Here is a 16,357-nt window from a genome sequence, read left to right as displayed (position 1 = left end):
TGTTCTGGAATACTCATACTTCTCAATGTTGTCCATAGCTTGTCATGATCCACACAATCGAAAGCCTTTGCGTAGTCAATAAAGCCCCATTATCCCCATTTCTATGTAATTAGGAAACACAGATCCCGAGACAAAAGTTGTACATTCAGCAAAAAAGTGGCTAGGACTCAAACTTATACTTTGAAGTTATTGAACTAGTAATAAAACCTACCGTTTATTGAAGACACACTATGTGCTGACTGGTGTGGCGCTATAGTGTAAGCACTGGACTGCTAAACATAATAAGGTCGATGATTCAAATTCACCAGCCGCTCCTCACAAACCCTATATGGGATCACTGTGAGTCAGAACTGACTCGACGGCACTTAACAGCAACACCTTGTTAAAATATATACAGTATTTAAATTTTACAAAAGGTAACAGCCTGGGAAGTCAAAGCTATTATGTTGCTTCCTTCTGTTTAGTGGGGCATCCCAAGTCCCTGCTGACTATCATTCGATGCCATTCCAAATTCCTAGAAGACCCTTTGGAATGTCCAGTAACACAATCATGATTTTGTTAAGACCAGTTTGTGTAAAGAAGAGCCTTGTTAGGTGCCATCAAATCGGTACCAACCCATAGCAACCTTATGCACAGCAAAATGAAACACTGCCTGATCCTGGGCCAACCTCACTACTGTTGCCATGCTTGAGTCCATCATGCTGCCACTTGGCCAATCCATCTCATTGGGGGCCTTCCTCTTTTTCTCTGACCCTCCACCTTACCAAACATGATATCCTTCTCCAGTGACTGGTCCCTCCTGACAATATGTACAAAGTATGAAACACAAAGTTTGGCCATCTTGGCCTCCAAGGAGCACTCTGGCTACACTTCCTCCAGAACGGATCTTTGGTTCTTCTGGCAGCCCAAGGCACTTTCAGTATTCTCCAACACCATAACTCAAAAGTAGCAATTCTTCTACGGTCTTCCTTATTCATTGTCCAGCTTTCGCATGCATATGAGGTTATTGAAAATACCATGGCTTAGGTCAGGCGCACCTTAGTCCTGAAGCTGACATCTTTGCTCTTCAACACTTTAAAAAGGTCTTGTGCAGCAGATTTGCGTAATGCAATTCGTCGTTTGATTTTTTGACTGCTGCTTCTGTGAAGAGCCTGGGAGGGTGATACCCCCAATGGATGCCTACCAATCTTACCGCCATTTTAAGGATTTAGCACAATAGTTAAATCAAACTTAAGAATTACAATTCCAGCATTACTTCATACCGTCGAGTTGGTTCCAACCCATAGGATTTCCGAGGAGCGGCTGGTGAGCTTGAATCACCGTCCTTGCAGTTCAAACTGACTTTGCAATCTAGCACATTAACCCACCATGCCACACCAGGACACCAGCACATACTAGGAGTGCAGTTAAAGGAGCCCAGGTGGCGCAAAACCACCAGTTGCTCCGTGAGAGAAGGATGAGGCTTTCTGGCAAAGGTTTGCAGCCTTGGAAATCCGATAAGAGAGTCACTATGTGTTGGAATCCACTAAATGGGAATGGGTTTGGTTTAGTTTTTGGAGGAGTGAAGTTAAGGCAAGTCACTAACCTTTCAGGACATCTGTTTTCTTTAGATGAGGATGATAATAGCTATTTTATAGCATCTTTAAGAGACCAGAGATATGTGTGCAAAGCACTTATTTAGCATGGTACATCGCTGTCTAAAACAATACATTTTCTTTTTGCATGATTTTACTCTAGTTGCCAAGTTAGATAGCTATTCTGTTTTCTTTAGGTAACTTTTTTTTAAACTTTTCATATTTTGTGATGATGTTTGGCCCATTTAGTGTGTAATATGATTTCTTTGTTTCTAGTTAAGCCTTTCTCACCCCTACCTCCCAGATTTTTTTTTTTTCCACTTCAACTACCAGACATTTATTCTCTTGTGGTTGAGAAGTCTAGAAGTCCAGATTCAGAGTGCCAGCTCTAGGGAAACTTTCTTTTTCTGGCCTGGTGGAAAGGTTCTTCTTACTTTTCAATATCTGTAGGCCCAGTATTCCTTAGAGAGCTCCATACATCTTGGCATCAAACTTCCTGTGGATCTAGGAGCATCACAATGCAGGGACATCAGGTCCAAAGGATGCACTCCACTCCTGGCCTCGCCTAGATTTTTTTCTTTCAAAAATTTTTTTTGTTATAAACACTCAAAAGGGCATAAAATTTTTGAAAGAAAAAAATCTAGGTGAGGAACCTACCAATAAGAAAAGAGCCAGAAATCGCTATGAGTCAGAACTGACTCGACATCACTTAACAACAACAGTGTTATATAGAGATGTGATACTTATTACTTTATCATATTGTTTGTAGCAGCTTCATGTGACTTCCACAATGAGGTGTGTTTGCAAATTTAATTTTGAACAACCAGCAGTTTAAAACTACTAGCCACTCCGTGGGAGAAAGATGAGGCGTTCTGCTTCCGTAAAGATTTACACCCTCGGAAACCCTGTACAGGGTCGCTATGGGTTGGAACCGACTCGACAGCACTTAACAACAATAACAGATAGTAATACAATGTTTTGAACTCTGTAAGAGTATATCCTGGACCTTTACAGATGTGTTTTTAATGTATAGCGTAACTTGATCAAGACTTCATTTGAGAGAGAACTATTTGAAAACAAGTTTCAGAGTAACACTATTCACTAAAACGTTTTGAGAGGCCATGGAATGGGGGATGTCATTGCTGATGTCCAATGGATCTTGACTAAAAGCAGAGAATATCAGAAAGATGTTTACCTGTGCTTTATTGACTACTCAAAGGCTTTCGATTGTGTAGATCATGACAAGCTATGGACAACATTGTGAAATGTGAATATTCAAGAACACTTAATTGTGCTCATGAGGAATCTGTACCTAGACCAAGAGGCAGTTGTTTGATTAGAACATGGGAACACCGAATGGTTTAAAATTAAGAAAGGTGTGTGACAAGGTTGTGTTCTTTCCCCATACTTACTCAATCTGTATGCTAAACAAATAATCTGAGAAGCTGAGTTTTATGTAGAAAAACATGGCACCAGGATTGGAGGAAGACTCATTAACAACCTGCGATATGCAGATGATACAACCTTGCTTGCTGAAAGTGAAGAGGACTTAAAACATTTACTGATGAAGATCAAAAAGCACAGCGTTCAGTATGGTTTACATCTCAATGTAAATAGAACAAAAATCCTCACCACAATAAACAACATTCTTATCAACAGAGAAAAGATTGAAATTGTCAAGGACTTCATTCTTCTTGGATCAACTATCAACACTCACAGAAGCAGCAGTCAAGAAATCAAATGACATTTTGCATTACGCAAATCTGCTGCACAAGACCTTTTTAAAGTGTTGAAGAGCAAAGATGTCAGCTTTAGGACTAAGGTGCGCCTGACCCAAGCCATGGTATTTTCAATAACCACATATGCATGCTAAAGCTGGACAATGAATAAGGAAGACTGTAGAAGAATTGATGCTTTTGAGTTAGGGTGTTGGAGGAGAATATTGAAAGTGCCATGGACTGCCAAAAGAACCAATAGATCCATTTTGGAGGAAGTGCAGCCAGAGTGCTCCTTGGAGGCCAAGATGACCAAACTTTGTCTCTCATACTTCCGACATATTGTCTGGAGGGACCAGTCACTGGAGAAAGATACCATGTTTGTTAAGGTGGAGGGTCAGAGAAAAAGAGGAAGGCCCCCAATGAGATGGATTGGCCAAGTGGCTGCATGGATGGACTCAAGCATGGCAACAGTAGTGAGGTTGGCCCAGGATCTGGCAGTGTTTCATTCTGCTGTGCATAAGGTCACTGTGGGTCGGTACTGACTCGATGGCACCTAAAAACAACAACAAAAACATTTTGATGTATACCTGGAGATCATGTTTGATGCTCTTAGTGAACCTGTGTGACCTTTTTAAAAGGGTGTGAAATACTTGGATTGAAAAAGTAACTTCTTTACAACCTTAAGAATTCATTCATCATCTGGGGGAGAAAAAACATTCCTCATTTAATGAGACTTTACCAAAATAACTAAACCCAGTGCCATCAAGTCATTTCAGACTCCTAGTAACCCTGTAGGACAGATGAGAACTGCTCTATAGAAGAATTGCCCCGTAGAGTGTCCAAGGCTGTAATCTTTACAGAAACAGACTGCCACATCTTTCTCCTGTCCAGCAGCTGGTAGGTTCAAATCTCTAACTTTTCAATTAGTTAGCACTTGGTTAAGCCACTTGCTTAACCACTGCACCAACAGTGTTCCTTTATGAGACCTTACTTGTCAGAAGAAAAGATAAACCTCTTTACCCTTTTATTCTTTCGCATTTAGAGGTGTATTTATGTATGTCTGGGCAAGTTGGGCAAGTAACCATAAGGTTGGCAGTTCAAATCTATAGCCGCTCTGCGGGAGAAAGATGAGGCTTTTGCTTCCATAAAGAAACTGTACAATGTCACTATGAATCAGAACCAACTCCACTGTACCCCACTACCACCACCCATTATGTATCTAAACAATATGTCTTGGGTATCATTTTCAAGTTAAATGTTGTCATTTTTGTCCAATATGGTGCAAATGTAAAAGCTCTTATAGTTCTTAACATTAATTTTAGCTTCGGTATGGTGGTGGTGATCATTGTATGCCACGGAATTGGTTCTGACTCATAAGCAACCTCTGTATAGGGTTTCCAAGGGGCTGAAAATTTTTACGGGAACTGAAAGCCTCATCTTTCTCCTGAGGAGCGGCTTGTAGATTCAAACAACTAACATTGTAGTTAGCAGCTGAACTCGTAACCGACTACACTACCAGTGCTCCTTAGTTTGGGTATACTTTAAAAAAAGTTTTATGATACATTTTAAAAAAAAATTAAAATCAAATTGTATATTTTCCTTCATATATCATTTCTGAGGACCATCATCTTTGGTCATAATCCTTTAATATACAGTATATTTTTTAAAATTCCAAATAACTAAGTAATGAAAATTTTTGTAACAGCATCATTTTAAAACCTGAGTTTAAAATATCTGTAAGTATTTTCCAGTGACTTGGAAAACTTCACTATATCATTTTATACCTGGTGCAGCTCTAGGCAGCAGCGTGGTTGTTAGGTTTGGTGCCATCAAGTCGGTTCCGATCCATAGTGACCCTGTATAGGGTTTTCTGAGGAGTGGCTGGTGAGCTTGAACCACCAACCTTGCAGTTCAAACCGACTTTGCAGTCCAGCACATTAACCCACACTGCCACTCTGTACAATAAGCACTGGACTGTGAACCATAAGGTCAGCAGTTTGAGCTCACCAGCTGTTCCATGAGAGAAAGATGAGGCTTTGTGCTATCGCAGCACTAGGCTGAAGTATTTAGTTTTAATAATGTTGAATTAGTATTTTTGCTTTCTTTCCAGTATAATGACAGTGAAGAGGACATGTTTGGGGACTATGACAGCTTTGCTGAAAACTCTTTTTTAGCTCACGTTGATGACCTGGAACAAAAATATATGCAACTGTCTGAGCATAAGAATCATGATACTGACCTTGCCACTGAAGATCTTTGTTCAGAAAGCATCAAAGACAATAAAGTCAGCATTACTAGTGTAGATAACTTCACTCCATTGAAAACTGATGAGCACACAAAGAACCAAAGTAGGCATAAGGATATTACTATTGAACCTGAGACTGATATTTTATATGATGTACCTTCTTCACAAGTTTTGTACTTCGAAAATTTGCAGAGTTCATCAAACGATTGGAGCAATCAGTTTACTAAAGAAATTGATTGGAATTCACCCTCTCACCAGACTGTGAATGAGAAATTGTCCCTTAATTGCCTAGAAGAACTCCAACAAAATGATGACTCTTCTAAAGTCCAGACTAGCTCAGATATAACCAAGAGAAAAAGTCTTACAGATCGTCTAAAAAATGCAATGACCGGAAATGCCAAGATCCAAACGCCAGTGCTTTCTAAGACTAAACAGCTCAAAGAGACTCTCTTATCTAAAGAAATTCATATTGCTGAGAAAACACTTGAGTCATCATCAGATGACCGCGGTCCATTTTATTCATTGCCCAGCAAAGTGAGAGACCTTTATGTTCAGTTCAAAGGAATTGAAAAATTATATGGTAATGCTTTTTGCTGCAATGAGAAATGTCTCCATCATTATCATAAAATGAATGCAAATCAATGGGGAAAAAATGCTTGCATGGTTGTGTTTTCCATTTTAAAAACAAAATAGTGATCCTCTCTCAGCCTTCCATGTGTACCCTGCTAACACTGAACCTTTTTCCTTCCCTTCACAGTACCACTCTGCGAGTCAGTTATCCTTCCTGTCTCTGCATATCTCAAATAAGTCCTCAGCTCACTCCAGTTCCAAAATCTAGGCTTTATTATAATATAGCTCTGTCCTGTAGTGTTTAGCACTATAGGATAAACACTTAGCAGTCAAGCGCATTAGTTCTAAGAGTGCAGACTTGTAGAAGTAATGCTACTAGATTAAAGGCAATGCACAGGATATATATGTATATAACTTTCCAAAAACTTTCTAGCAGTTTTTACTCATGGAAACCATATCTAAGAATGCCTGTTTCTCACCACTATAGTCAGTTTTGGATTTTACAGATAGAGCGTTTGAGGGGTAGTCATTTGTTTTACATGTTGTGTTTTTGCTGAGTCTAATAGGTAACAGTTTAGCATCTTTTATTGGCTATTACATTCCTCCACTGTGAATATTTTTCTTATATCATTAGCATGTTTTCTACTTAAAAATATAGATGTACATTTGATAACATGTTTTTTTCATATTATCCTACAGAATAGTTGTACTAGTTTTAATGCCATGTGTCAGATCTTATCTGATACTTTTGAGTCTCACCTTGCTATGTTATGAGAACTGCAGACTTCGTAACAATCTTAGTCTTTATGGGTTAAAGCAATTTAGATGGTATTCAGACCATTCACATATCAGATCCCCATCAGATCTAGTTGAATAGTCTTTTATTTATATAAATCTCAGAAATTTTTTTCCTCCTTCCCCTATTTCTGTCTAAGATGGTGTGTAGATGAATACAGGAGAGAAATTCCCATAATCTCCTTGTTGAACATAAGAGGAAGACCTGAAAATTTATCCAGGTCCTTGTATTGTCCTTTACCTCCTGGGATATCCCAAATGATAACCCTTTTCCACCAGTTTTTAGGCCTAAGTCTATAGCTGGTGAATAGGTGGGCTAATTGCCCACCCTGCTGGCTTGTTAGGCGCCTTCAAATCAGTTCTGATTCATAGCAACTCTGTGCACAACAAAAGAAACACTGCCTGATTCTGTGCCATCCTTTGAATTCTTACGTTTGAGCACATTATTGCAGCCACTGTGTCAATCCACCTCATTGGGTGTCTTCCTCTTTTTCACTGACCCTCCACTTTACAAAGCATGATGTCCTTCTCCAGGGACTGGTCCTTCCTAATATGCAAAATACAAGAGATGAAGTCTCACTATTGTCACTTTTAAGGAGCATTCTGGCTATATTTATTCCCAGACAGATTTGTTTGTTGTTCTGGCAGTCCATGGTATTTCTAATATTCTTTGCTAACACCAGAATTCAAATGCATCAATTCTTCTATAGTCTTTACTTATCCAACTTTCACATGTATATGAGGCTATTATTAAAATACCATGGTTTGGGTCATTCTGCTGACTAGCCCTTGATTAAACTCACTGGTTGTACACATCGAACATCTGGGACTTCTGACATTTAACATTGATGTATAATTAACATTTATCCTTATGAAACAATTGCTGCACAAGAAGGCATTGGAGTTTTCCTTCTTAAAACACTTCCTTAAGATTGTAATTGTATAAAGAGAAAATAATGCTTACTTTTTTTTTTTTTAATTCCACAGAATGGCAGCATACTTGCTTAACTCTGAATTCTGTGCAAGAAAGAAAAAATTTAATATATTCCTTGCCAACGAGTGGTGGAAAAACCCTTGTGGCTGAGATTTTAATGCTACAAGAACTTCTTTGCCATCGGAAAGATGTTTTAATGGTCCTACCATATGTAGCAATCGTCCAAGAAAAGGTTTGATATAAAAAAACGTTATTTGCTAAAATTTTGACATTGAGATTTACTATCTGAGAAAAGGTACATCTGTTAAGGATGGAATATGATTTTCAGGATGTACAAAAGAAGTATATTTACCTGAGAACTCTTCTAATTGGATTGCCTGTTGTAAAAATTGTAGATGTGTCTCTAAACTGATGGATTAAGTTCCTGTAAGTGTTCTGTTGATATTTAGCCTGCCTTTTCAAGCTGAAAGTAGCCAATTACTCTGTCAAGCTGGTTAGTCTGATGCTTTTTTTTTTTTTTCTTTCAGGTTTTAAAACTATTTGCATAATAAAAAAATTGTGCATTTCAATAATCATTTGAACAAAAAAATGACACCCCAATTAAACTGCATTTTACGCCTGCAGGACACCTTGGACCAGCTTTGTTTTTACTCTATATATTTTATTTACTGTCGTTCCACCCAGCTCCTTCCTTGAACATACAAGTTCTCTTCCTTCGTTGCCAGCCAGACAGGCTGATGGGAGCGGCAGGCGCTGCCTTCGTTGCCTGTACTCGATTCTTTGATGCAGCAATCATTTAAACTTGATCTAACTAACCTCTTTGCATCTTACAAAATTAAACAGCTAAAAGAAGGAAAATAAGGCAATGCTTGTGGAATGTACGGTGCATGTTGACAGCACCGCCTCACTGTGATTCACCCGCTTGCTTCTCCTGTTTGATCGTTTCTTTTGAAGGCAGTAGATTTTTCTCTTACATTTCTGTCATTTTCAGTTTCGATTTACCGAATTTCTCAATCTCGGCCATATCAGGTTTGTCAGACATAGTAATGGTGGGATTGAGCGAGACAAGAACAAGCGATGTCCTTGAGCGCAGTGGCCACCGCCAAGTCAGTTTGATGCTTTTTGATATCAAAAGACGTTGAAATTTATTTTCCCATTTATTATATAGTTCAAAAGTTGTATTCATTTTACAAAGATTATTATTTATTTTGTGGCATTTCTTAGAACTGTATGTTTTACATGTGACTTTGTTACCATTGATAGATATTAAGCCCTATGTTTCCTAAACCCACTTGCTGTGGAGTTGGTTCCAATCCATGGCGACCCCTTTGGACAGAATAGAATTGTCCTGTAGGAGTCCTGGTGTGGCGCTGTGGATTAATACGCCAGACTGCAAAGCCATTTGAAATGCAAGGTCGGCGGTTCAAGCTCACCAGCTGCTCCTTGGAAACCCTATACAAGGTCACTGTGGGGCAGAATCGACTTGACGGCACTTAACAACAACAACATAGGGTTTCCAAGGCTGGAATCTTTCATGCACGCTGAGTGCCACATCTTTTTCTTGAAAACCCTTTGTTAGCTTTTTATAAATTCCTGTGAGCAATTAGAATTATTTACCTGAGTGTGTGTGTTTGTTATTGTTTGTTTTGACAAATACAGATTTCAGGTTTGTCACCTTTTGGTGTGGAGCTGGGTTTCTTTGTTGAAGAATATGCTGGAAGCAAAGGAAGATTCCCTCCAGTTAAAAGAAGGGAAAAGAAATCACTGTATATTGCCACTATTGAAAAAGGTCATAGTCTAGTGAATTCCTTGATTGAAACGGAAAGGATTAGCAGTCTGGGTCTGGTTGTTGTCGACGAGGTTTGTAACTACTTTGTAATTTATTACTTTTTTATATTAACACTTTTATTATTCTGATTATTATATGAATCTGCTTAATACCTTTCTGAGAATAGTAATTTATTTTAATGGATAGTCAGTATAGGTAAAGATATGTTATGCTTTGTAACCTTAAATTTAGATTTTGTGTCATCTGTTTCTTGTGTGAATATATGTGTGTGCATGTACAGTTTTATATTAGAATACATGAATTCCAGGGATGTTAGACATCATTAACTTAAAATACTAGCACAATAACATTATATGCACTAAAGTTGCTGTGTCCAAAACATTTAAGAGTTATAAAGCAAGGATTATATATTCATTTCGTACAAATGTTTTTATGGGCACTGTATGCAGATTTAGTTCTCTCTTTTTAATCTCAAAGTTGCACATGATTGGTGAAGGAAGCCGAGGGGCTATACTGGAAATGACTCTAGCAAAAATCCTCTACACCAGCAGTAAGTATTTTTTGAAGTGTCACTAATTGATTTATAACCAAGAAATGTATAAAGGGCTTAATCCTACTAAATTATGTAATCTAGAATAAGATGTTTATACTTACTGCTTTCGTTTTTTAATTTTTTTAATGCTTTATTGTGAACTATGTGATAGTTAATTTTTTGAATTTTTAAAGTGAGTTTATAAATTTTTGTTGGAAGAATACATGGATGAGGAAGATTGTGAAGACAAATGAAATTAGCAGCTGAGAAAGTCTTTCATCAGTATCCTCCACTTACTAGCTACATGAGGTTAGGCACATCATTCACCTTGTTTGCTCATCTGTAAAGTGAAGATAGCAGTGGTTCCTACTTCCTAGGGTGGCTGTAGAATTCTGAGTTACTATAAATCAGGTGTTCAGGAGTGTCACCTCTGAGTACAGTTTCCGTGGAGCAGCTGATGAGCTTGAACCACCGACCTTGCAGTTTAAACAGCTTTGCAGTTTAACGCATTAACCCACAGTGCCACACCAGGACTCCCCGGAAACCCTATACAGGGTCGATGTGAGTTGGAACCAACTCTACGGCACACAGCCACCACCACCACCAATGTGTGTCAGGCACTGTTCTAAGTACTGGGAATACAGCAGCGAATTAGAAAAAGTCCCTGCCTGAAATTGTAGTCCAAGTCTATATTTTAGTGAAAGAGAATGGACAATTAAAAAGTTTGGCAATAAAATATATAGTATGTCCAATGGTGGTGAGGTCTATGGAAAAATACAGAGCAGAGGAAGGGCGGAGAAAGATTACCTAGTTGTCAAATAGTAACTTTCTGGATGCCTGAAATGTTTCATCCTCTTGATTGCCAGATAACACATTTGTGTTCTTCTTACTCCCCTCTCTGCCCTTTCCAAAATTGTCCAGGAAGAATTCACAAAAGTTCAAAATGGTTGTTAAAATCACTAATACTGTTACTATATACTAAATAAATGATGTGCATATTTTCCACAGTACTTGGTTTTTGTATGTTTGTTTGGTTTTCAGAAACAACTCAAATTATTGGTATGAGTGCAACATTAAATAATGTTGAAGACCTACAAGAGTTCCTTCAAGCAGAATATTACACCAATCAGTTTAGACCAGTACGTAACTGCAGTTTGCACTGTATTGACTTGTGTATTCATCTTACTTAGAAATAAGAGTAGCACATGTTTTACAACTTGTATGTAAAACTTTTGTTTAGTAGTAAAGGAGTCTAATTTTATTCACCATGACTGTACACATATCAGAGTTAGTATACCAAGTATGTAAACTCCATGGGGCTATGGATTTTGGCTTGGGTCACTGATGTAGCCACAGCATCTGGAACAGTGCTTGGCCAATAGTCAGACAGCATTTACTGAATGAATTTTTCTAGATCCACTTTAGATTTCCACATTTTATTCTCTGTGGTAAATGTTTTCACTTGATCAAACTTTAGCAAGATGTTTTAAGTTATAAGAGAAAAGTATCTTCAAATATTTATGCTTTGATTTTTTTTTTTAATAAACTCAAACTTCACATGAAATTAAGTTTAAACTCCTCAGTAAACATTTCCAAAACACTTGAAGAAAGTAAACAAAATTTTTAGTTATTTTACAGTATTGAAAATGTACATAATGCTATTTGCAGTGTTAGTGTGATGTTTTGTGCTTAAATAATTTGTCAGAAAATAATTTTTGAGGATCATCAAATTTTAATGTAAAACTTTTTTTTTTTCATTTGTACCTAAATATGGAAAATTTTAAGACAATAGTTTCTGACTTTAATGTTCAAATTAGAGATTCTTCTTTTAAAATGCAGTTTAAAAACTATTTTTCCTCCAAACATTTCAATTTAAAATAATATAGTGGTATTTAGAATTCAAGCCAATAATGCAATTAGTACTTTCCTGAAAGAGTTATGAGCATTATGACTCCTACTGTTACTTGTGACAAATATAAGTGTTTAGTTTTCTCTTCAATATGTGACTGCTCAATTCATAAGTATTTTAAGGATATAAATTCTTATTTTAATTCGAAAAGAAAAAGTTCTTTAGAAAAAGAAATGGAGAAAGATCTTTTAAGTTGAAGCGTTCTTCACATATCTTAGAAATAAATCTTTTTTTAACAACATACTTTACAAAATTTTAAAGTCTGTGAAGAGTTCATATCTGCTATTAATTGTAAATGCCCTTTAAATTCAAGGTTGAACTGAAAGAATACCTGAAAATAAATGATGAGCTATACGAGGTTGACAGCAAAGCTGAGGATGGCATCACTTTTTCACGTCTCCTTAATTATAAGGTAACATTGATAACCTCAGTGAATAAGGAAAACCATAGAAGAATTGATGCTTTTGAGTTATGGTGTTAGAGAAGAATATTGAAAGTGCCATGGACTGCCAAAAGAACCAACAGATCTGTGTTGGAAGAAGTGCAGCCAGAGTGCTCCTTGGAGGCCAGGATGGTCAAACTTCGTCTCTCATACTTGGGGCATATTGTCAGGAGGGACCAGTCACTGGAGCAGGATATCATGTTTGGTAATGTGGAGGGTCCGTGAAAAAGAGGAAGGCCCCAGCGATATGGATTGGCAATATGGCAGCATCAGTGGGCTCAAGTGTGGCAACAATAGTGAGGTTGGCCCAGGATTAGGCAGTGTTTCGTTCTGCTGTGCATAAGGTCGCTATGAGTCAGTGCCAACTCGATGGCACCTAACAACAACAACAACATTGATAACCTCTGTACCCAAGGTTCCCAAACTTTGTGCCACTGTGCCCTGAAGTACCATATAAGATTCATTATTTGACATCTGTTGGACACCATTGATGTTGTTAAGTGCCATCAAGTCTTTTCTGACTCATAGAGAAACTGTATAGCGTTTCCAAGGAGATGATGGTGAATTTGAACCACCAACCTTGCAGTTTTAAGCCTGTCTTATGGTCCAATGCATTACCCTGCAACTCCACACCATAAAAATTACTAATTCAAGGTAGTTTCCAGTTTCAACATTAGATCATACACATTCCTTTCTGTTACATCAGATCTGTATGAAATTGAGTTTTTTTTCTGTGCAGTTTCTGTAATAGTAATATTTAAAGATAATGGAATATCTTTAATATTAATAAACAACTACCTTGTTATAATAATAAGGAGGTACCTTGCAAAAATGAATGTGGAACAGGAAATGAAATTGGCAATGCCCTATCTGATTCTGATGTTTGAAAGACTGCAATGTCAAAAAATGTACACATCTGTTAGTGGACAGTTGTGATTATGCTATAATGAAATAAAAAATATTTTTTCTTCCAACTGATATATAGTCTATATTCACATAGAAGCCCGGGTGGAACAGTGGGTTAAGCATTGAGCTGCTGACTGCAAGGTTTGTGATTCAAACCCTTCAGCTGCTTCACAGGAAGAAAAATGAGACTGTCTGCTACCATAAAGCTTTACAGTCTTGGAAACCTTAAGGAGCAACTTTACTCTGTCCTACATGGTCTTTGTGCATCAGAATCAGCTTGATGGCAGTGGTTTTATTCATTCAAATGACTACTGGTTGTGTTATTCAGTTATTTGTACTTACCTACCTGATAAGCTGAACTGTTAGTTATTTCTTTTGCCTAACGGGATATCGTGAACCAAGAACATTTGGAAAGCTCAATCACAAAAGGATAAATATTGTATGAGACCACTATTAAAAAATGAAAAGAAGAGGTTACATCCAGAAAGATTTCTTTGATGAGTACCAGGAATGGGAGGGAGTGGAAGAGATGGTAGTGGTAATGGTTGTGTGCCATCAAGTCAGTTCCAACTCACAGCTGCCCTGTACAGGGTTTCCAAGGCTGTAAATCTTTATGGGAACAGAAAGCCTAATTTTTCTCCTGCACAAGTAGGTGGTAGATTCAGACTGCTTATCTTGCAGTTAGCAGTCCACTAATCACTCAGTAAACTACCGGGGTAGACACTTACTAAATTTGGTGAAGAGAAAGACAATACACATAAGGAGGAAGTCAGCACAAAATAACCAAAGCAAAGGAAGACTGAAAGGTAAGAAAGAATAAAAGGTAAAAATGGTAATACTGTTACATATGTTACATATACAGTGTTACAACAAAAATAACCAGTGGCTACATCTGTACTTATGTAGATGAGCAGAAGTGGGAAGGCTTATGGGTATACACACACATTTTGCAAATGCAAAGGGTCTTGAAAAGGTTCATAGAAAAATATCACTATCTTTAAATGTATTTTTCCACTAACTTTTGAAGCACACAACCTTTCTCTTTCCATGAGTCCCTCAGCTGCTTTATTTCTCCATGCCGTCACCCCTGCCTCCATCTCTGGTGTCACCCTTCTCTGGTTAGAATCCCATATTCCGCTCATGCTCTTCACTCTTGATGGTCCTAGGGTCCACTGTTCCTGGAAGGTGAGATTATCTACTCACCCCTTTATGTTACAATACTTCTACCTTTTACAGTTGTGCAATCACAATTATTTCTGGTAACAAGTATTCACTGTTGAATCAAAAGGATCTTTTCCCTATCTCCTTTCACCAGATCCATCTAGATAAGATGAAAACTGTTCAGTGAGGATTCTACCTTCCCCTGCATGCTCTGAAACTAAACTTACTTTTTTTTTTTTTTAATGTTTTATTGTGAATTATGTGATAGTTTACATTGGAGAACCTTAGCTTTACATTCATCCTATCGTATATCGTTACATTGCCATGGTTACAATCCCCTCCGTGCATCATCAGCCAACCAAAGGGTATACCGTGCAAGCCTGCCCCCAGTCGTCAGCACACAGCCCATCTTCCTCTCTGGGTGGGTCTCGAGTTCCCAGACACTCCATCTCTCCATGTCATCGTCTTTGCCTCCATCTCTGGTGTCACTGTTTCTCTGGGTAGGGTCCCGCACTTTGCTCTTTTCCCTTGATGGTCCCAGGGACCTCCGCTCCTAGACTGCATAGTCAACCACTCCCCTCCTTTTGCTACAAAACGTCTATCTTACATTTCCAACCCTCACCATCAGTCCTGATAGCAATTATTCACCATTGTACCACAAGAGTCCTTACTCCCAATCTCCTTTCATCAGCCCCGCCCAGACAGATTGGATACTACTCAGTGGATATTCTACCTTCCTCTGTACCCTCTGGATCTAGGCTCCCTCTTGAAAACTTGTTAGCTAGTCACTTCTCACCTTTGTATGCCCTCTCTTCTTATCAGCTGCACTCTTCACTCTCCACTCTAGTCCTCTGTGGCTATGTCACCACTCTGGGCCCAGGAGTCCCCAGGTCTTGCTATACTGCTGGCCAACCAGGTCTCCACCCGGGTTCACAGGAGTCTATTGAACATGGTAGGACTTAGCTCACAGCTTTCCCTCACTTCCCCTTTTCAGTGACCAACATGGTTACCAGTCAGAGCACATGTCTGCTCATGTGTTCCCATTGAGGCTTATTCTTAGAAGGGGGTTTGCCCAGAGGGGACCCAACCACGTGCCTTGATGTCTCCTATGCAAGCAACTTGCTTATACTTATAGTAAACAGTTAGACTGCCGTTATTTGTATTTTTCCTGTTGGCCTTTCTTTCAAGAATTATCTTCTGTTCTTCTAGCCACTCCAGGCTGGTTTGCTTGTCCTTTCAAGTGGAAATTTCCCACCTCAGAAAATTCTAGATGTGGTTCAGGATTCCAGCTATGGTCTTATGCAATGCAGAGTCTCCACAGGAAGCCTCCTTCATTGGGCACGTTGTAGCCCCATTTTAGGTATACCAATCAGTTATAGGCAGAAGATGGACTTACAAGCTTTCTATTGTGATATTTCTGGCTATTCCTTTCTCTCCCCCTCAAGTGTCTTATTTTATAATGGTATACAAAGGAGACTAAGATTCAAAAGACATCAAAGCATCTTAACATTATTTCCCACCTTTTACCCATTCAAACCATGCTTCAATCCCTGTATTCCAGAGCCCTGTTGTTCCAAGGTTGTGCATACATCATTCTTTACCTCTGTCCCACTTAGCCCATGCAAACCTGCCTAACTGTTCTCCCATCCGCCTTGTTCTTCCAATCACCTTGCCCTTCTTAAGTATTCCCTGCCACCACCACCCCCACCCAACTGTACCCAAACTATCCTGTGTCTGTTCTCAACCCTGTGGTCTACTTTCCTCTCCTTTCCCTCACCCCAC

At 38.6% G+C, this 16,357-nt stretch overlaps 1 protein-coding gene and 1 pseudogene across 1 annotated transcript in view; one reads left to right on the top strand and one right to left on the bottom strand.

Moving 5' to 3' along the window:
* Positions 1–16,357, top strand: part of HELQ (helicase, POLQ-like) — a 54,139-nt gene that overhangs the window by 1,395 nt on the left and 36,387 nt on the right. Inside the window, exons 2-7 of the mRNA XM_006867725.1 lie at positions 5,383–6,117; positions 7,890–8,068; positions 9,496–9,696; positions 10,103–10,175; positions 11,199–11,296; positions 12,380–12,478. Of these exons, the coding sequence (XP_006867787.1) occupies positions 5,383–6,117; positions 7,890–8,068; positions 9,496–9,696; positions 10,103–10,175; positions 11,199–11,296; positions 12,380–12,478 (1,385 nt within the window). The remainder of the gene's footprint in view (positions 1–5,382; positions 6,118–7,889; positions 8,069–9,495; positions 9,697–10,102; positions 10,176–11,198; positions 11,297–12,379; positions 12,479–16,357) is intronic.
* Positions 8,741–8,878, bottom strand: LOC102818147 (annotated as a pseudogene).

Source organism: Chrysochloris asiatica, unplaced genomic scaffold, assembly GCF_000296735.1.
Source record: "Chrysochloris asiatica unplaced genomic scaffold, ChrAsi1.0 scaffold00109, whole genome shotgun sequence".
In the NCBI taxonomy this organism is placed as follows: Eukaryota; Metazoa; Chordata; class Mammalia; order Afrosoricida; family Chrysochloridae; genus Chrysochloris; species Chrysochloris asiatica.
This window is presented reverse-complemented; position numbering and strand designations above follow the sequence as displayed.